Source organism: Schistocerca serialis, chromosome 6, assembly GCF_023864345.2.
Source record: "Schistocerca serialis cubense isolate TAMUIC-IGC-003099 chromosome 6, iqSchSeri2.2, whole genome shotgun sequence".
NCBI lineage: Eukaryota > Metazoa > Arthropoda > Insecta > Orthoptera > Acrididae > Schistocerca > Schistocerca serialis.
Window position 1 is genome coordinate 103,737,987 of NC_064643.1, and position 22,080 is coordinate 103,760,066.

Genomic DNA, 22,080 nt, shown 5'->3' on the forward strand with positions numbered 1-22,080 from the left:
TTAACAGTTGTTAGTTCAAGCTGCCACCATAGCTATTGTACTGACATCATTTGTACATCAGGAATAAAATGAGTCTCAGAACTTTTTGGATGGATGATGTAATCTGAACCACTTGTTTCAGATACAGGATACATGTCAAAAATTTGAAACAGAACTTCACAACAAGTGCAGAATAACCGATGCTAATACATTATCCTAATAATAACACATTTTTGGTACTAAAAAAAAAAACTAATACTAAATGTAACTTTGCTCAAATTATCAATTCATCCCCCATGAATTATTCTCCTACAAAACAGCAGGAGCCTTATTTTTAGAGGATCTGCCTTGATATTAACTATATTTTTGCCTATTAATTTATCATATATATTTTCATCCTCATCTGCTCCAGAGAGTGTGCCTATAATTTCAACTTGTGTGTGGAAAGCATGAAATTCTCTTGCTTCTCATGTTGTATGCATGACTAAAATGCATTGTAGTCTCACAGTTGAACTGTTGGAACATTATGTTCTGTTGATTTTAAGGGCCTGTGGCATTCCAAACATTAGTAGCAACAAGAAAGCAAGCTAGCATAGGAATAATAATCAAGCAGAAAAAAAGAAGAGATATGAAGGAGAAAGAGAGAAACAGGAACAGATATAAGGGGAAAAGAGAGAAACAGAAATGATACAGAACAAAACAAATGCAAGAAACATGTGGATTGATATTATGGGATAGTGAAGAGGAAAGAAAGACCATAAGACAAAAACTGTTAAAAGAACAGCGTTATGATGAAAAATATGAATGTCTGATAATAATGAAAAGTCAGAAGGAGAAGATGGAAGAAAGAAAGAAGGGAAGAGAATGTGGTGGAAGAAAAATCAGGGAAAGTAATGAACAAGAAATAACAGAACAGATGACAAAAAAATGGTTCAAATGCCTCTGAGCACTATGGGGCTTAGCATCTGAGATCATCAGTCCCCTAGAACTTAGACCTACTTAAACCTAACTAACCTAAGGACATCACACACAACCATGCCTGAGGCAGGATTTGAACCTGTGACCATAGCGGTTGCACGGTTCCAGACTGAAGCACCTAGAACTGCTCGCCCCAGCAGCCGGCAAAATACGACAACTAAATGTGTGTTCCCTTCTCAGCTATTTCCTCATTTTTGTATGATTCATGTTTATTTCTTTCCCTTTCTATTTTTATCAACATTTCTGTGAATCAGTGAATAAACAGATAACTACAAGATAGTTGTGGAACCTGCTTTGTATGAATGTTAGAAAATCATAAGTTGATGGGAGTTAGAGTAGACCAGTAAAAAAATAGAAACTTTGTAGTTGCTTAAATTACAAATTATAAAAATATAATTTTATGTATTACATATTTTATTGACAGTTTATTTTCCATTTTCACAAAAGAATCTTAAGGAATTGGTGACAGGGAGTAAACAAAATGTTTATCTATTGCACTTTGTTTCTATAAATAAAATATGACGGGAGAATGTACATAATGCAGAAGATGAGGAATTACTTTGGAATGACGCACTGGTGAGACTACACACATAATGAAACAAGCAAGCAACCTGTTGAGAGATAGCTCTAACCTGTGCTCTTCCTACACATGCTTTTTTACACATACAGGTTCAAAGATAAGTTATCACAAAGCTACTTATTCTAGAAACAAAATCAGTCTTTTTCACACATATTTAACATATAAAAGAAATAATTCTTAACTTCTGCTGTTCATCTAATAGGGCAAACACTTGTCACTATGTTTTGCTGTCCATCGAAACTTTACAAGATGTCTGCATGCTGCATTTATTCCTGCCAATGCTGAGTGCATTACAGCTATAAATATGAGGCCCAATAGACATGCCAGAAAGGCATACCCCGTCTTCTCCCAGTTTAGAATGTCATATATATAAGTGCGTCCAAATCTGTCTGTGCCACCAGCAAGGTAATAGATCCCACTGAATATCACATAAACCAACGCAAAGAACAGTGGTAAATACATGTGGCTAATTCTTAAAGGGTGTGCAATGATAAGCAGGTCAATGGTCATCATTATGCCATTCATGGCATGTGTGAGGATGTTCACTGCATCTAATGGATGCTGCTCTGTAACAGAACAAATTAAGGTACATATAAATGTAAGTATTCTAATTTCAGTGAGGTAAATTGAAAAAGTAAAACAAGACTGTTATCTTAAATAACAGCTAGCAAAAATTTTCCTGAAGGTGGATACAAGATAGCTAATTTAACTCTTTCAGTACCAGTGATTTTTGCCTGAAACCACCACTTTATTATTATTACTATTTTTAAGTAGCAGTGCCTTTTACATGAAATCATCAATGATATTGAAAAAAAGAGACATCTAGTGGTACACTGAGGTACTTCTATGAGTATAGTGCATTGCAGCAGTCACTTACAACATTCAAAGCAACAGTTGTCAGATGGTTCAAATGGCTCTGAGCACTATGGGACTTAACTTCTAAGGTCATCAGTCCCGTAGAACTTAGAACTACTTAAACCTAACTAACCTAAGGACATCACACACATCCATGCCCGAGGCAGGATTCGAACCTGTGACTGTAGCAGCCGCGCGGTTCCAGACTGTAGCGCCTTTAACCACTTGGCCACCACGGCCGGCAGTTGTCACAGAGATTGTGCTATGTGACTGTAGGAAATTGTGATACATGTCTTTTTCTTAAATAGTGCTCATATCAAGACAATCATTGTTAGTGAAAGTAAGTATAAATAATGTTGTAACATAAATTTGGCTGTCACATCTGCAGTGATGAGTAGTCCCTCTCAAAACATAGCAAGTGTCTCACTGATGCCTCCACAGACCATAATACCCTCCCAGCATTGTACAAAAACAGATCTCGCATGCCTTACCTCTCCAGTCACCCACCATCCCTCAAAGTTCCACTGTCCAGCAGTAAAGGAGCCTTCCCCTCATGACCCAGTACTACCCAGGATTGGAGGAACTGAATCACATTCTACACCAAGGTTTCTACTACCTCTCGTCATGCCCTGAAATGAAGAATGTCCTATCCACTGTCCTTCCTATCCCTTCCACAATGCTATTCCACCGCTCACTGAACCTACACAACACCCTTTTCCATCCGTATACAACCTCTGCTCCCAACCCCTTGTCTAAGGGCCCATATCCCTGTAATAGACCTAGATGCATGACCTGTCACCTACTTCCTCCCACCACCACCTACTCTAGTCCAGTCACAAACATCACCTATCACATCACTGGCAGGGCTATATGTGAAACCGGTCATATGATCTACAAGCTAAGCTGCAACCACTGTGCTGCATTCTACAAGCTGTCTGTCCGCATGAATGGCCACCAACAAACTGTGGCCAAGAAACAGCTAGACCACCTTGTTGTTGAGCATTCCACCCAACACAACATTCTTCATTTCAGTGACCACTTCACAGCCTGTGACATCTGACATCTGGATCCTTTCCACCAACACCAGCTTTTCTGAATTGCGCAGGTGGGAACTCTCCCTCCAATATATCGTACGTTCCCATGACCCTCCTGGTCTCAATCTTTGCTAGTCGTTGTCTTTTAACCACTATCCCCTTCCCTGCAGTACACAGCCCTCTGTTCCACCAACACACCCACAGTCTTTTTACTTCTCTCCTTTTCTGCTGCCAGAGCCCCCACCACCCACCCTCTGTCTAACCTCCTGACTGTACCTAACTGCCCTACCCTTTACCCACCTCATCCCTGTATGCTCCCACAAGCAGCACTTCCCCCCCCCCCCCTCCCCCATCCCTACCCTGCTATCCCTCACCTTCCCCACTCCAGCCTCCTCCTTACCCCCACCACCCTGTATGCTTTTCCCATCATGTGCTGCTGCTCACAGTCTAGCCTTGCTAGACAGAGACTGTGGTTGTGCGTGTGCGAGTTGTGTTTGCATGAGCATCTGTGTGTGTATGTTGACTAATTCTGATGAAGATCTGATTGGACAATAGCTTTGTTTGATAGTCTTTTTGTTGTGCCTTGGCATCTCCACTATATGGTGAGTGACAACTATCCTTTTCATAATACAGTGATTATTACATCCTGGATTTTCCATTCTTTGAGTTACTACTACTGTTGTTATGAGTTGTTTTGAAATGAAACCACTGGAGTAGTATCTACTTTTGATACAGATTTATTAAAGTTCAGCCCCATTTTTTTCTTGTTATGTAGGACTCTAGTCTGTTTTAGGCATTATGAGTTCGTGTAAATCTTGAGATGTGGGAATGTGTCTATAAAAAATGTGAAATTGTTTCTAAATATACTGCTGGAAAGAAAAAAATTGTACACCTGTAAGGATGACATCAATTTTGATCTGATGATGGCATATGCCACCTGGGAGATATTAGATGAACTGGTAATGGTTTCAATGTGTTTGCAAACAGAGCATAACAGCATAGCTACCAGAGCACCATCTTTGTCTACCCTTTAACAGGGAATTCTCACAGCCAGAAGACTCAGTGTAGTGCAAATATGTTAAGCAAGCAGATAACCTTGCCATGGAGACACACTTATGCTTCCTACAGCCAACTGAGTGAGTTTGAAAAGGGTCAAACTGACCTTCCAAGTAGTGGGACAATACTTGTGTGATTGTCACATAAGTTAGATGTGCTGCATCAGTTGTGCAACAATGCTAACATCAGTGGTGACATGACCATTCTCACACCTGTGGACAATGTCCTGGACATCCACACAGCACAGATGCCTGCCAGGATTGTCGTATTGATGTGTTGTGATCTGGTTATTAGCAGTGGGACTATGGGCACGCACACATCTAGGCCATCTTCCACTCACATGACAGCACCAACTTGCCATCAGAGGACCACTTGGAAGATAGAATGGCATGCTGTGATCTTCAGCAATGAAAGATTCTGGCTGCACACAAATGTTGGCCATTTGCGTGTATACCATAGACACGATGAGTGGTGTCTCACAGAGAGCATTTGTCCATGACATCCTGGCACCACCCCAGGTCTTATGATCTGGGATGCAATAAGCTACAACTATTTTTCGCCTTTGGTGTTTCTGGGGGGAGGGAACTAACCAGCACTCGGTACATGCAGAATGTTGTTAGACCCGTTCTTTTGTCATTCTTGCAACAGGCAGGTGATGTGTTGTTCCAATGGGATAATGCTGACCCACACACTACCCATGAAAATCAATACACTCTCCATAATGTGCAGCAACTTCCTTGGCCAGCATGATCTCCAAACTTTTCTCCAATTGAGCATGTGTGGGATATGATGGCGTGTGGGTAAGCCACTACAAACAGCGTAGGGAATGCATATTGTGGCCAAGATAGACACAAAGCCCATGCTTACCACAGTAGTACAAGTTTATATGCCAACTAGCTCTGCAGACGATGAAGAGATTGATGAAATCTATAATGAGATAAAAGAAATTATTAAGATACTGAAGGGAGATGAAAATTTAATAGTCATGGGTGACTGTAATTCGATAGTAGGAAAAGGAAGAGAAGGAAACATAGTAGGTGAATATGGAATGGGGGTAAGGAATGAAAGAGGAAGCTGCCTGGTAGAATTTTGCACAGAGCGTAACTTAATCATAGCTAACACTTGGTTCAAGACTCATGAAAGAAGGCTGTATACATGGAAGAGGCCTGGAGGTACTGGAAGGTTTCAGATAGATTACATAATGGTAAAGCAAGAGATTTAGGAACCAGGTTTTAAACTGCAAGACATTTCCAGGGGCAGAAATGGACTCTGACCACAATGTACTGGTTATGAACTGTAGATTAAAACTGAAGAAACTGCAAAAAGGTGGGAATTTAAGGAGATGGAACCTGGATAAACTGACTAAACCAGAAGTTGTAGATAGTTTCAGGAAGAACATTAGGTAACGATTGACAAGAATGGGGGAAAGAAATACAGTAGAAGAACAATGGGTAGCTTTGAGAGATGAAATAGTGAAGGCAGCAGAGGATCAAGTAGGTAAAAAGATGAGGACTAGAAGAAATCCTTGGGTAACAGAATATATATTGAATTTAACTAATGAAAGGAGAAAATATAAAAATGCAGTAAATGAAGCAGGCTAAAAGGAATACAAATGTCTCAAAAATGAGATTGACAGGAAGTGCAAAATGGCTAAGCAGGTACAGCTAAAGGACAGATGTAAGGATGTAGAGGCATACGGCACTAGGAGTAAGACAGATACTGTCTACAAAAAAATTAAAGAGACCTTCGGAGAAAAGAGAATCACTTGTATGAATATCAAGAGCTCAGATGGAAACCCAGTTCTAAACAAAGAAGGGAAAGCAGAAAGGTGGAAGGAGTATATAGAGAGAGTATACAAGGGCAATGTACTTGAGGACAATATTATGGAAATGGAAGAGGATGGAGATGAAGATGAAATGGGAGATGATACTGTGCAGAGAGTTTGACATCGCACTGAAAGACCTAAGTTGAAATTAGTCCCTGGGAGTAGACAACATTCCATTAGAACTACTGATAGCCTTGGGAGAGCCAGCCGTGACAAAACTATACAATCTGGTGAGCAAGATGTATGAGACAGGTGAAATACCCTCAGACTTCAAGAAGAATATAATAATTCCAATCCCAAAGCAAGGAGGTGTTGACAGATGTGGATATTACCAAACTATCAGTTTAATAAGTTACAGCTACAAAATACTAACACGAATTCTGTACAGACGAATGGAAAAACTGGTAGAAGCCGACCTCGGGGAAGATCAGTTTGGATTCCGTAGAAATTTTGGAACACGTGAGGCAATACTGACCCTATGACTTATCTTAGAAGATAGATTAAGTTTCTAGCATTTGTAAATTTAGAGAAAGTTTTGTACAATGTTGACTGGAATACTCTCTTACAAATTCTGAAAGTGGCAGGGGTAAAATACAAGGAGCAAAAGGCTATTGACAATTTGTACAGAAACCAGATGGCAATTATAAGAGTCGAGGGGCAAGAAAGGGAAGCAGTGGTTGGGAAGAGAGCCTATCCCAATGTTATTCAATCTGTATATTGAGCAAGCAGTAAAGGAAACAAAAGAAAAATTCGGAGTAGGAATTAAAATCCATAGAGAAGAAATAAAAACTTTGAGGCTTGCCGATGACATTGTAATTCTGTCAGAGACAGCAAAGGACTTGGAAGAGCAGTTGAACAGAATAGACAGTGTCTTGAAAGGAGGATATAAGATGAACATCAACAAAAGCAAAATGAGGATAATGGCATGTAGTCGAAGTAAGTCGGGTGATGCTGAGGGAATTAGATTAGGAAATGAGACACTTAAAGTAGTAAAGGAGTTTTGCTATTTGGGGGGGGGGGGGGGGGGGGGGCAAAATAACTGATGATAGTCGAAGTAGAGAATATATAAAATGCAGACTGGCAATGGCAAGGAAATCGTTTCTGAAGAAGAGAAATTTGTTAACATCGAGTATACATTTAAGTGTAAGGAAGTCGTATCTAAAAGTATTTGTATGGAGTGTAGCCATGTTTGGAAGTGAAACACAGATGATAAATAGTTTGGACAAGAAGAGAATAGACGCTTTCAAAATGTGGTACTACAGAAGAATGTTGAAGATTAGATGGATAGATCACATAACTAATGAGGAGGTTTGTGGCACAAGTTGACTAGAAGAAGGGATCAGTTGGTAGGACATGTTCTGAGGCATCAAGGGATCACCAATTTAGTATTGGAGGGCAGCATGGAGGGTAAAAATCATAGAAGGAGACCAAGAGATAAATACACTAAGCAGATTCAGAAGAGTGTAGATTGCAGTAGGTACTGGGAGATGAAGGAGCTTGCATAGGATAGAGTAGCATGGAGAGCTGCATCAAATCTGTCTCTGGACAGATGACCACAAGAAGGGATATGACGAAAAGAAGTGACTCTTGAGCTTCATCAAGCAACAACTCCTACAGAACTATGTGAACAGGTTGAGCAAGTGTGGTATAGCATATAAACCAGGGTAGTATTCGCCATCCGTATGACTGAGTGGATGACAGAATCATGGGTTGCATTGTCACCCATGGAGGCTACAGCGGTGTAGCCTAATAAGGGTGTTCCAGCATTAGTCAATACCTGATACTTCAGAACTGCTTGCCCTACTGATCTGTGATGACTGGGTGTTGTGTGATGTCCTTAGGTTAGTTAGGCTTCAGTAGTTCTAAGTTCTAGGGGACTGATGACCATAGATGTTAAGTCCCATAGTGCTCAGAGCCCCACTGATCAGTAAATGTATTCATTTCACGTACTCCATGGGCATTGTTGCAATAATAAATGCTGAATGAATTGGAAACCTCTAAAAGGGTGTTTTTTTTCTTTTTTTTTCTTTTTTCTCGTTTTGTTTTGGCAGTGTATACCTCATGCAATCATGGGTTGTTGAAAACTGTGTGTCCCAATGTTCCAAAGTGAAACCACACCTTTAAAACAATTGATTGTTTAATTTTTGCCAATGTTGTCTTGTATTCATTGCTTACTCTATCATAGAAAGGGACATTTTGTAAAAAATATTAAAATGATATTCCAAAGGGAAACTACCTCCTTAAAATAATTGATTGTTTACTTTTTGTGAATTTCTTCTTGTATTTGCTGCTTACAATATGGAAACACTATTTTATGAAAAATTTTAAAGGTAAGTTTTTCATATTGTAGGGACACAAAGGATTAAACCAGAAAAGAAACATAGAAATTGTTGTGACTCGCCAATCATTCAAAGTGTCGCTGCGCAATTACGCGTGTCCTCTACATGCGGCGCTGTCTGCCAGCCATGCAGCAGCCGTGCCACCTAAGCAGCCAGCCAGCCAGTGGCCGCTACACTTGGGCTCAGTGCTCACTCAAATGTTACCTTGTTCACATGTCTTGCTTTGTCAACTTGCTCATTGACTTATATGTGTTGTGTCGTTCTGAAATATATGTGTTAAACTCGACGTTATAACAATTGGCGACGAGGTAGTGGATTTTTCCTTTTCATCGTTGACCCACAGGTTTCAATGGCCACTGTCGAGCAACTATTGCAAGGTCTCATTGAACAGCAAACGCTTCTAACACCGGCCATTCGCGATTTCGTCGCGGCATCAAATGCGGGCGTTTCTCGTCGTTGTCTATACTTCCTTTTCCTCCTTACGACAAGACGGCAGAAGACTGGTCTGACTACGAAAAATGTCTTCGACAGCACTTCTTGGCATTTCATGTCGCGGACGAACAAACATGTAAGTCTCTGTTCCTTTCATGGATTTCCCCTCAAATGTATCGGTTGTTGTCGCAATTGGCTCCTTTGAAAGATCCTGCGTATTTGTCCTTTGCTGAAATGTGCTCACTTCTGTCCGTATATTTTCAAAAGCAAACACATGTGGTAGCCTCTCGTGTTGCCTTTTATCGTTGTCAAAAACAACCACGTCAATCCTATCGCACTTGGGCTGCTGAACTTCACGGCCTCAGTCGAAAGTGTCAATTTGTAACTGATGTTCGCAAAGAATCCTATGCCGATTTCATGGTGCGGGATGCTATTATCTGGTCGGCGCCCGACAAAGAAGTTTGGCAACGTGCCCTTCAGTTGGCAAATCCGACTCTAGATGAAGTCCTATCCATCGCGCAATCTTTTGAAGTTTCTCGCGCCACTGGGGCGCAAATAGAGGCATGGGGTGACGTCGGGGAAATACAACCGCTGTGCGCTGTTGACGACGCGTGCGATGCGTCCCTCCCGGCTGACGTGGCTGCAGTACGCTCCCAAGCGCAGCCTCGGTCTACCCGTAAACAACCCTCTAAGAAACTGCAGCAAAACCCACGGCAACTTCCTTCATGTCCGCGGTGTTTTACGAAACGTTCACGGGAGGACTGTCCCCAATGTTGGGCCATGTGTCACAATTGCAAAAAGATGGGTCATGTGTCTGCCGTTTGCAAATCCAACCGCATACATGATGTTCATGACCGTGACACTGATTCTGCTTCTGTGTTGTCTGTCAATTGCACTTCTTCCCTTTCAGGGAAGTTATTCCTCACTGTCCAAATCCTTGGTCGGGATGTTCGCATGCAGGTGGATACCGGTTCTGCTGCCACTATAATTAATTCTCAGACGTATCTTCAGTTGGGTTCTCCACTCCTATCACCTGTCACTCGGCAATTACGGACATGCAATAAACAGAAGATTTCTCTCTTGGGACAATTTAATGCTGAGGTATCTTACAAATCCGTCGTTCGCACTGTTCCCATATTTGTGGTTGATCAGAGCAATGTAGGAAATCTTTTTGGTTTCAATGCCTTTCGTGTTTTTGGGTTCTCCATAGATGACTGTCGATATTGTCTCTGATGCTATTCCTTATGCTCAATTGGATTCCTTGTCGACAACCTTTTCGTCCCTTTTTTCTCCTGGGTTAGGCCGTGCAAACGACTTTGAAGCTCATATCATGCTCAAACCCACTTCTCGGCCAAAGTTTTTTCGGGCTCGGCCCATTCCTGTGGCCCTTCATGATCGGGTAAAACGGGAGGTGGATCATCTCTCTACTTCAGGAGTCTTGCTTCCTGTCACTCCCAGTGAGTGGTCCTCTCCTGTTGTTGTCGTTGCTAAGCCCAATGGTGATATCCGTCTCTGTAGCGATTTTAAAGCCACTGTAAATACGCAATGCCTCATCGACACTTACCCTATGCCCCGACCTGAAGAATTGTTCACTAAACTTGCTGGAGGCCAGTATTTTTCTAAAATTGACCTGTCTGAAGCTTATCAACTTCCTCTAGACGCTGCCTCCCGGCAGTTTCTGGTCCTTAACATGCCTTTCGGCCTCTATCGATACCAACGATTGCCATTTGGGGTTGCCAGCGCCCCTGCTCTCTTTCAGCGATTCTTGGAACAGTTATTGCTCCCTGTTCCTGGGTGTATAAATTACATGGAAGACATTGTTGTCACTGGCTCCACCACTAAAGAACATCTCCAGAACCTCCGCACACTTTTTCATGTCTTACAGACTGCCGGTCTTAAGTGTACTCTTCAGAAATCACAATTTTTTTCAGGCATCTAGCACGTACTTGGGGTTTCAACTCTCTCGGGATGGTATTCGTCTGCTTCAGAAAACTGTCACTGCGATCAATGCCCTTCCTCGCCCTACATCTGTTAAGGCACTGCAGGCCTTCTTGGGGAAAATAGTATGCTGTCACAAGTTTTTACCGTCTGCTGCGTCGGTGGCTCAGCCGTTGCATCGCCTGTTGCACAAAAATGTGCCTTTTCACTGGTTCGCGTCATGCGATGCGGCTTTCCAGAAATTGAAGACTATGCTGAAACAGGCCTCGTGCCTGGCTACTTATCACTCTGGCCAACACCTTGTTCTTGCCATGGATGCCTCTCAATACGGGGTCGGTGCAGTCCTTGCGCACAGTTTTTCTGACGGCTCTGAACAACCTATTGCTTATGCCTCCAAAACACTCACGGATGCCCAACAAAAGTATTCTCAAATTGAAAAAGAAGCTTAGGCCATTATTTATGCCCTTCAAAGGTTTGGTGTTTTTCTCTATGGATCCAAATTTCATCTTGTTACGGATCACAAACCACTTGTTTCCTTGTTTCATCCATCATTGTCACTTCCCGCCAAGGCCAGCGTTGGGCTCTTTACTTGTCTCGTTTCAATTATGAGATTCATTTCCGGCCGATGGCTCAACATTCAAATGCTGATAACTGTCTCGCCTTCCCATGGGTCCTGATCTGGCATTCGATAAGGACGAACTTTTATGTTTCCATCTGGGTGTTGCCGAGCAGCGGGTTGTGGACGGGTTTCCCATCACCGGGGACCGGCTGGTGGCTGCTACGGGTTCTGACCCTACCCTCTCCTGGGTTTTACGCTGTATTCAGAAGGGTTGGCCAGATCGTCCGTCCACTAAGACTTCTGACCCGTTGCAGAACTACTACAAAAAAATGGTTCAAATGGCTCTGAGCACTATGGGACTCAACTGCTGAGGTCATTAGTCCCCTAGAATGTAGAACTAGTTAAACCTAACTAACCTAAGGACATCACAAACATCCATGCCCGAGGCAGGATTCGAACCTGCGACCGTAGCGGTCTCGCGGTTCCAGACTGCAGCGCCTTTAACCGCACGGCCACTTCGGCTGGTGCAGAACTACTACACTTTGCGCTACTGCCTCACGGCTAGAGATGGTGTTATCCTCCTTTCCACCGACAATGCTTCACCGCGTGATGTGGTACCTGTTTGCACAAAGCAAGTTGACACTCAGTGTGCTGGCTCATTGATGTGACCATCAACCATCAACAGTTTTTCACATCAGCCTTCATGCTGAGTATCAGCTTGGGTTGCATGAAAAGTAAGGAGACTTGAGTTCACCATTCCAAGTGCTGAACTGTTCGCTGTTGAAGATATTTCTGTGCTTGATGGGTCCTCTATGGTAGTGTGTTTATTTATTTTTGCAGCCCATTGATGGCTGTAGTACAATGTACAAGATATCAATGGATTTGTCTTAAATCTAGTGTTTCAAAGAAAATTAATCAAATACTCAAGATCAGGTGTGGCTCACAGTTAAAAGCTCTGAGACATAGCCACCCCTAAAGATATATTAAAATATGTCATAATAATGGATTACAGAATTTAAATTATCAGCAGACATTTCAAATGTTTCCTTTACAGGTTTAAATACTGACAGTCAAATCTTTGGATCTGTTGATGTCAAGTTATTGTTTTCAAACCGGTAGTAGTTTGTCTTAAGGCTGCATCGTGACATGCTGCTTAGCTCCATGCAGCAGAGGTTTGGAGGTGTGGTTTCTGTGGATAACAACTCTCATACGACACCCAATGGCTCTGTTCATTCAGCTGAAGGGTGTCCTACCAAATTCCATGTGATTTTCACATTCTGCCACTTTAGGAAATGGGAATCAACAGTGCCTGAACCTCGGTTATTGAATCGCTGTTTCTGTGTATCTGTATTATGCTTTGATGCACTGTTAATCAATAATTCCGTCCATTGCACGAGAGGTATAACAAAATTGTAAATGTCTTGCTAGAATGCATGGGAATATGATAACATAACTGGCACCATGTACTGAGAGTTTCAAGAATGATTAGACGAAACAAGCATGCAAAGCATGTTCCTTGCTTGCTGACAAATTCTGCAGGATAAACTAGCAAATTTGTTTTTGTGGGTTTTGTGTCTGAGTTCTTGCAAACAGTTGTAGTATACTGTGAATACTGAATGGTATAATTGCATTTTATTAGGCAGAAATTGAGAACATAAGCTTAGGCTGTAAGTGGCGTGCTCAGACATGATCAAATCAAACAAAAACAAAAACAATGCAGATCCAGAAAAGAGTATACACATAAATTCAACAGAGTAATGTATGGTAGCATGTTTAGCCACCAATGATACTTTAGCACAATGAAGAAAACTGAAAAGGATGCATTTTGAGTGCTCCTTAATATGGTGTACAACTTAAACTACATATTTTCATACTACTCAAGTATAAATATGAAAACCAACAAGTAAGGTGTGTTGGCTAATCAGATATGTAAATCAGCATCATTAGCTTCTGTCAACTAATCACAGCACAGGAACTGTGATGTTGTGGAATATTACTGTTTCATAGTATGAATACATAAATGCCATCGACTGAACATACACGAAAAACATTAATCATCTCAAGTTCAGAACTGAAAACACAAAAAACATTAAGCATTCAGTTCTTAACATAAATTGCATTAAAGATCTCTCAAAAACATGTCATTTTTAGTACCTTTTACTGTCATAAAGTGTCAATAAATGTGAAATTGGTGGCTAATTATGGTTTCCATAGATCTTATCTTGGAGGTAGATTTTGGTATTATTTAGCGGGCAATGGTGTTACTTCATCTATTATATTATTCCAAATATTTTGTTGTTTCATCTGTTTCATATAAAGCATTTTCTTGGATATTTTTCGAAAACAGCAGGACCAAGTAAAAATGTTTCCCAGTACAAAAATATACTACATTAAATGTCCTACAAAAACGCCTACTTCATTTTCTTCTAGGACTAACAGTTTGCAGATTTTTAAAAATTGTGTTTTAATGGTACAAAGTTGATGTTTATTGTTAAAAGAAGTAGGTTAAGAACAAATACTACTTGTAAGCATCACATCTAAGTGTAGTAGAGCCATATTAAGGGATAAAGTGTTTTCTGGGGATGTAAGAGGCTGGATACCCAGGGGTGGAGGCTAGAAGCAAGAGGAAAGGTAGGTCGCTGGATTGTGGTCATACACTTCCTTCTTTAATGGGTCTGCAAAATAATTCCTCACTATCTTACAAAAACCAACTTACGGTATTTCACAAAGTTATACTTCATGGGGGGGGGGGGGGGTGTTTACTTTCCACAAAGTGTGTTAACACTGCAGTGAATTCAGATACAAATTACTGATAACATTAACACAAGAAAAGCATATCAGCAGATACTATGTAAATCTCTGCACATTATTCTACAACGATACAGGGGAAATTGTCCACCCCCAATAGTTGAATGGTCACTGTGACGGGTTGTCAGTCCTCTGGGCCTGGGTTCGATTCCCGGCTGGGTTGGGTAATTTTCTCCACCCAGGGACTGGGTGTTGTGCTATCATTGTCATTATCATCCTATCATTCTCACTGACTGCAGGTCGCCAAAGTGGCACCAAATTGAAAGACTGGCACCCGGTGAATGGTCTGCCCAACGGTGGGGGCCCTAGCCATATGATTAAATAAATAAAACAGGGGAAATTGATTCTTATTCATGCTGTAAGGAAGTTCTACATCTATGAGGGTTTCCCAGATAGTGATGCACCACTTTTTTTTCTCAACCTAAAACAATGCTATGAATGCAAAACGTTTCATATGTATTATTTGAAGTCTCCTGAGTGAGCGTGCCAAGTGTCCATCACTTCCGACAGATAGCATAGCAACAGGTCGGTTTCAGAATGGTGTCTTTAGGTGATGTATGTCACAGGCAACATGCCGTCATTGAATTTCTCACTGCAGAGAAAGAAACTGTGGGGAATGTTTACAAACACTTGTGCAAAGTCTATGGAGCAAAGTCTATGGACTCGGTGTTGGCGCTGCATCTGTCAATCAGCAAACAAAGTGTGGAAGCAATTATCTGCACCCTTCAATATTCAAAAGGGTGTGCAAGATGGGTCCAATGGTATCTAATGGTGGATCACAAGTTGCACAGAAGAAACATTTGTATTGATTCGTTGCAACATTTTGAAGCAGACGGCAAGGCCTTCTTGTCTCAGATTGTGACAGGTGATGAAACCTGGGTTCATCATTTTGAGCCCAAAACAAAATGAGAGTCTATGGAATGGTGCCACTCCCATGCCTCACAGAAGAAAAAATTCAAAGCAGCTGCTTCAACTGGTAAGGTCAAGATCACCATGTTCTGGGACTGTGAAGGTTTGATTCTTATTGATGTGATGCCATGAGGCAGTAACATAGATGTGCTGCCAGTGCCTTTGGTGCCACAGCAACTCAGGAGATGTTTTGCTGCAACACGATAACGTTCAGCCCCACACAAGTCTGAGGACTACTGAATACATCAAAAAACAGGGTTGGACAGGGTTATCCCATCCACCCTAGAGCCCTGACTTAGCCCCCTTGGACTACCACTTTTTGGGCTGTTAAAGGCTGCCATTCATGGAAGACATTTTGTCGGTGATGAGGAGGTGATTCACACAGTGAAGCACTGACTCTGCCACCAGGACAAGGATTGGTACTGACAGGGCATACATGCTCTTGTTTTGAACTGGAGGAAGGCCATAGAATGGAATGGAGATTATGTGGAAAAATAGGGTGAGTAGATAAAACACCATTCTTTTGTGTGTGTAATTCCCATTATGTTCAATGAAGAATGGTTGAAGAAACAAAATGTGGTGCATTACTTTCTGGGCAACCCATGTACTTCTAGATCTACATCTATACTCTGCAACCCGCTGTGAGGTGTATGGCAGAGAGTATGTCCCACTGTACCATTTATTAGGACGTCTTCCCATTCCATTCACACTTGATGTGCAGGAAGAATTATTGTTTGAATGCCTCTGTGCATGTTGTAATTATTCTAATCTTGTCCCCACAGTCCCTATGTGAGCAATACATAGGAGGTTGTAGTTTATTTCTAGAGTCGTAATTTAAAGTCAGTCCTTTAAACTTTTTTGATAGACTTTCTCATGATAGTTTGTCTATTTGCAAGAATCTTCCAGTTTAGTTTCTTCAGTATTTCTGTAGCACTCTGCCATGGATCAAACAAACCTGTTCAATGCCCCCTGTCAGTTCTATTTGGTACAGGTCCCACACTTGAGCAATATTCTAGAACAAGTCATATGAGTGATTTGTAAGTAATTCCCTGACTGCACTCTCCCAGCATTCTACCAATAAATGAGGTCTACTGCATGCTTTATGCACAACTGGGCATATGGGATCATTCCCTTTCATATCCCTATTGAATGTTACACCCAGGTATTTGTATGATATTTACAGCAAGTCGCCAGTCTTTGTACCACTTTGAAATCTTATCAATATCTGACTGTGTATTTATGCAGCTTCTTTCAGACAGTACTTCATCATAGATAACTGTGTCATCTGCAAAAAGTATGAGGTTACTATTAATATTGTCTGCAAGGTCACTGATATACAACATGAACAGCAAGGGTCCAAACACATCTCCCTGGGGCACACCTGAAATTACTTCTACATCTGATGATGACTCTCCATCCAAGATAGCATGCTGCATCCTCTCTACTAAAAGTCCTTGACCTAGTCACAAATTACATTCAATTGTACTTTTGACATGAGCCAAATGTTTTTCAGAAATCCAGAAATACCACATCCCCCTGACCGCCTTGATCTAAAGCCTTCAGTACATCACAAAAAAAAAAGAGTGAGTTGGGTTTCACATGATCAATGTTTTCGGAATCCATGCTGGTTGGCATTGAGGAGGTCACTCTGTTCAAGATACCTCATTATGTTTGAGCTCAGAATATATTTTAAGATTCTACAACAAACTGAGACATTGCCTTATACTAGCTAAAATTTTTTATATATTGTTCACAATATAAATTGTTGATAGAAAAAGTCTTCAAGCACCTAACTGGGACTGAAACCATCATCAACATTCCAAAGGTGCCAAAAATGTATATGGTGCACCATTTTATACTCTTTAAAACCTTTGTCTTGCTTCATTTCTCATCAAATACAGACCAGTTTCACTGATATCAGATTTCTCAAAAATCCTAGAAATGCTTATGTATGCCAGATTAGTTAACTATTTGGACAAACATGACATTCTCATACCCTCACAACATGGTTTCAGAAACGATAAATCTACAGAATCAGCAATTGCCAGTCTAACAGAACACATTTTACAGTCCTTAGATGAGAAAAAGGCTGTCTCTGCAATGTTTCTGGATCTTTCAAAGGTATTTGACACCATTGACCATGAAACGCTGATACAAAAATTAAGCAACTATGGCATTCAATCATACTTGTGCAACCGCAAAGCAGTATGTATCATTAGGAAGAGAGAGAGAGAGAGAGAGAGAGAGAGAGAGAGAGAGAGAGAGAGAGAGAGTGTGTGTGTGTGTGTGTGTGTGTGTGTGTGTTTTACATAAAATATGGGCCGGCTTGTCACACAGTCCTCTCTCTAAAATCTTTCTAAAAACATTTGATATGGCACAGAACTTTAAAACTTTAACCACATTCGTCCAAGTGTTGCCTAAAGGAGATGACAGGTCCGCTGGTCAGAAAATAAAACACAATCCAATAAAATGTGGCGCACAGTGACCTGGACACCACACATTGGAGGGTCCTCTCGCCGGAGCAGGAAGCCATGCGTCATAGAGCTGTGGCCTATTCGAAGCCGAGTGAGGAGAACCTTGTCCCGTCAATGGGGCTGAAAGGAAGTACACCACACATGCATTGTGGGCTTGACTGTACGGAGCTTATTGTCAGTCACTTCCAGCCACTCATCCTCCCACCGATGCATGACTCGTGAGCTCAACAGCGAGGTGAGTGCGTGCAGGGGGATAGCACACTGAGATACTTGTGTATTGAGACACGCCTCCTTGGCTGCGAGATCTGCCCTTTCATTCCCAGCAATGCCGACATGCCCCGGAACCCAGCAGAAAGCTATAACCTTCCCCAGTCACTGTAGTCGGAGAAGGGCATCCTGGATGGTCTGGACAATTTTGTCTGCCAGATACAAATGTTGCAATGAGTGAAGGGCACTGAGTGAATCGGAACAGACAAGAAATTTAGGAGAGGAAGAATGTCTCATCTGCTCCAGTGCCCGCAAGATAGCAGACAATTCTGCATCAAAGACAGTAAAAGTCTGAGGCAGTTGGACCTTGAGGACACGATCTGGAAAAACAACTGAGCAACCAACGGAATCCCCTTGTTTCAACCCATCTGTAAAAACAGCTACATAGTCGTGGTGCTCAGATAAAATGGCAGAAAATGCTGCATTAAAAACGGTGGCAGGAGTGCAATCTCTCTTGTACTGCAATAAATCTAAAATCACTCCGGGCCTCTTCAGTAACCAGGGTGGCAGGAGGTTAAAACCCTGGATTTGGGGTTGTGCAGACTCCACACCGTGGAACTCTAGCACATGTTGCACATGGATCCCAAAAGGCAACGTAGCCCAGGAACGGCGGGAAAAAAGGCGGTCCAGAGGTGGATGGGCAACAAGATGGTGAGCAGGTGAGCTGGGAGCTGCAAGAAATTACAAGCCTGGCGCACCAGCAGGAGCTGCCACCGGATGGTAAGTGGTGGTTTCCCAGCCTCAGCACAGAGGCTGGGTACGGGGCTGGTCCGATACGCACCCGTGGCCAGTCGAATCCCAGCATGGTGAACAGCGTCAAGTATCTGCAAATAAGACGGCCTTGTTGACCCATATACTGTGCACCCATAGTCCAGCCATGAACACACAAAAGCTCGATAAAACTGAAGGAGATGCGCCCTGTCCGCTCCCCAAGACCTGTGGCTGAGGCACTTGAGGATGTTCAGCGCCTTCAGGGTTCTGGCTTTCAAGTCATGTAGGTGTGGCAGCCATGACAACCTGGAGTCAAAAATTAGGCCCAGAAACCGCACTGTGTCTCTAAAATGTAGGACAGTATCCCCCATATGCAAGGCAGGCAAAGTAAAAAGACGACGAGAATGATTAAAATGAACACAAACACACTTATCGGCAGAAAACCTAAAACCGTCTTTGGAGCCCACTCCTCTAACCGCCACACTGTTAGCTGCAACTGATGGCTCATGGTTGCAACACTGGAGGAGGAACAGAAAACAGCAAAGTCGTTGACAAATAAGGAGCACTGTATTGGACTCCTCACTGTAGACGTTATACTGTTGATGGCTATGGCAAAGAGGGTAACACTGAAAACACTGCCCTGGGGGACACCATTCTCCTGCTCAAAGTGATCAGACAGTGTGTTACCAACGTTGGTCCGAAAAAACCGCTGAGACAGGAAAGACCACATGAAAATGGGGAGGCGGCCACGAAAGCCCCATTGATGCAGTTGTGCAAGAATACAGTGTCTCCAAGTAGTATCATACGCCTTACTGATATCAAAGAAGATACCGATACAGTGATGCTGACAGAGGAAAGCCTGCTGAATAGCCGCCTCTAGGAGGGTCAGGTTGTCGACCGTGGACTGAAATTTTCGGAATCCACCCTGAAAGCGGCTAAGGAGCCAGACCAGACGACGGTTAACCATCCGTTCCAGGGTCTTTCCGACACAGCTTGTCAAGGCGATACTACGATGACTACCGGGACATGTGCAGTCCTTTCCTGGTTTGAGGAGAGGGATGAGGATTGCCTCCCTCCACGAGGTGGGGAACACTCCTGTCTGCCATATGAGATTAAAATATTCGAGGAGGATTTCCTTTGACGCCGCTGGCAGATATCACAGCATGGAGTACCGGATGCGGTCGTAACCTGGTGCAGTGTCAGAAGTCTCAGTAAGTGCCAATTCAAGTTCTCACATGGAGGAAGGGGAGTTGTAGGCCTCAGAACTGTTTGACCGAAAGTCCAAGTTCGCTCTTTCGACAGTCGCACGGTAGTGACGAAATGCTGGATCCTGGGTTGCAGTGGCAGTACTTTGTGCAAAATGCTCTGCCAGCATCTGAGCAATGGCTCTGGGTGTTGTTTGGAAGCATCCCTGGTTCAGGACTGCAGCTATTGGTAAACGGCTATGTTTACCGGAAATCCTCTGGATTGCTTCCCATACTTTTGTGGAACAAGTGGAACGGTTGATGGAGTCCAGGAACTTGCTCTCTTTAATGACACGGCATGCCCTGGCTCTCACGATTTGAAAGGCGGTAAGATTGACCGCTGTTGGGCGGCATTTAAATCGTCGAAGAGCCGCACGCCTGTCCCGGATTGCTGAACGGCACTCTTTGGTCCACCAAGGCACAAGGCGCCGCTTAAGAGGGCCAGAAGACTGTGGTATGGACAGGTCAGCAGCATGATGGATCACAAGTGTGATGTGATCCACCCATTCCTGTACACTGTTGTGGCGTTCAAAGACAGCCAACCGAGTGAACAGTGGCCAGTTAGCTCTGCCAATCACCCACGATGGCGGCCTCTGCTCCAGCAATACACCATCCAGGAGATGAATGCAGATGGGGAAGTGATCGCTGGAATGAAGGTCGTCAATGAACTCCCAGTGAACAGAGTCGGTGAGGGTTGGAGAGCAGAAAGATAGGTCAATGGGTGAGAATGACCCAGTAGCAGTAGAGAAATGAGTCAGAGTACCTGTGTTTCGGATGCACAACACTTGAGATGTTAGGAGGCTCTCCAAAACTCGACCTTGAGCGCAAAGAGAAGTGGAGCCCCATAGGACATGATGGGCATTGAAGTCTCCCAGGAGGAGAAATGGGCAGGGGAGTTGTTCAATAAGATCTGTGAGAGCCTCTAAGTTCACTGCATCCAGAGGGGGTAAATAAACGGAGCAAACGGTAAGCCTCCGACGTGAATGAATTTCAACTGCAACTGCTTGCAGGTCAGTATTCAGGGGGAGAGCAGAGGAGTGGTGGTCATTATTGACAAACACGGCGACTCCGCCTTTGGCCCTTAGTACAGGAGCATCAGATGGTTTGAAATGCATTTCCTGTAAACACAAGCACAGGGGACGTTGCTGTGCTAGGAGGTTCACTTCCTCCACATGTGCTCAGAATCCATTCATGTTCCACTGTATAATGGGAGCCATCTATCAGGGTGGGAGTACCTTCATTTGCCCTTTCTGTTGGGGAGGAGAGCCCTCAACAGGTGTAAGCTCAGTTTTGGGGCGAGATGATTGTCGCAGTCTGACATCAACCTCCATCACCTCGGAAGAGGAGTCGAGAGAGACGTCAGAGAGAATGACATCAACATCAGCACCTTCACCTTTGTATCCTGTTACACCTGCAGAGTACAATTTATCCCTTAATACTGTTCTATGGCACGTAGATGTGATACAAAAACATAATATTTGTTCTTAACCCATTTCATTTAACAATAAACATCAATTTTATACCATTAAAACACTATTTTTAAAAACTTGCAATTTTTCCATCCCTATTAGTCCTGAAAAAAATTAACAAGGCCTTTTTTGTACGAAATTTAGTGTAGTTCAATTTTGTAATGAGGAGCATCTTACACTAAATTCACACATCACTGGTCAGGATTTTTATTATGTTGAAATGGTAATTAAATCAAGACTCTAAGATGCCGACAGGCACTGATATATATCAATGGGGACATTTGATAATGTGTGCCCTGACCGGGACTCGAACCTGGGATCTCCTGCTTACATGGCAGACACACTATCCATCTGAGCCACCGAGGGCATAGAGGATAGTGCAACTGCAGGGATTTATTCTTTGCACACTCCCTGTGAGACCCACATTCCCAACTTAATGTCCACACACTACATTCATAGTGCCCCTGCCCATTACACCCATTACATGTGGCAGACAATCTTAACGAGTCCCGTAAGAGTTCGGTCAATGCATGTGCATCTGAACAGAAGCAGGTAAATGGTTGATTAGCCTTAACTATATGAAGATGGTGTCTGTCCGAAAGAACAGATACCACCGGTGACTG

At 42.7% G+C, this 22,080-nt stretch overlaps 1 protein-coding gene across 8 annotated transcripts in view; it reads right to left on the bottom strand.

Moving 5' to 3' along the window:
- Positions 1-1,362: 1,362 nt before the first annotated feature.
- Positions 1,363-22,080, bottom strand: part of LOC126483855 (protein rolling stone-like) — a 160,517-nt gene continuing 139,799 nt past the window's right edge. For all 8 annotated transcript variants that reach the window (XM_050107076.1, XM_050107072.1, XM_050107078.1 and 5 more), the window contains one exon: positions 1,363-2,103. In XM_050107076.1, the coding sequence (XP_049963033.1) occupies positions 1,733-2,103 (371 nt within the window). In that variant the 3' untranslated portion in view covers positions 1,363-1,732. The remainder of the gene's footprint in view (positions 2,104-22,080) is intronic.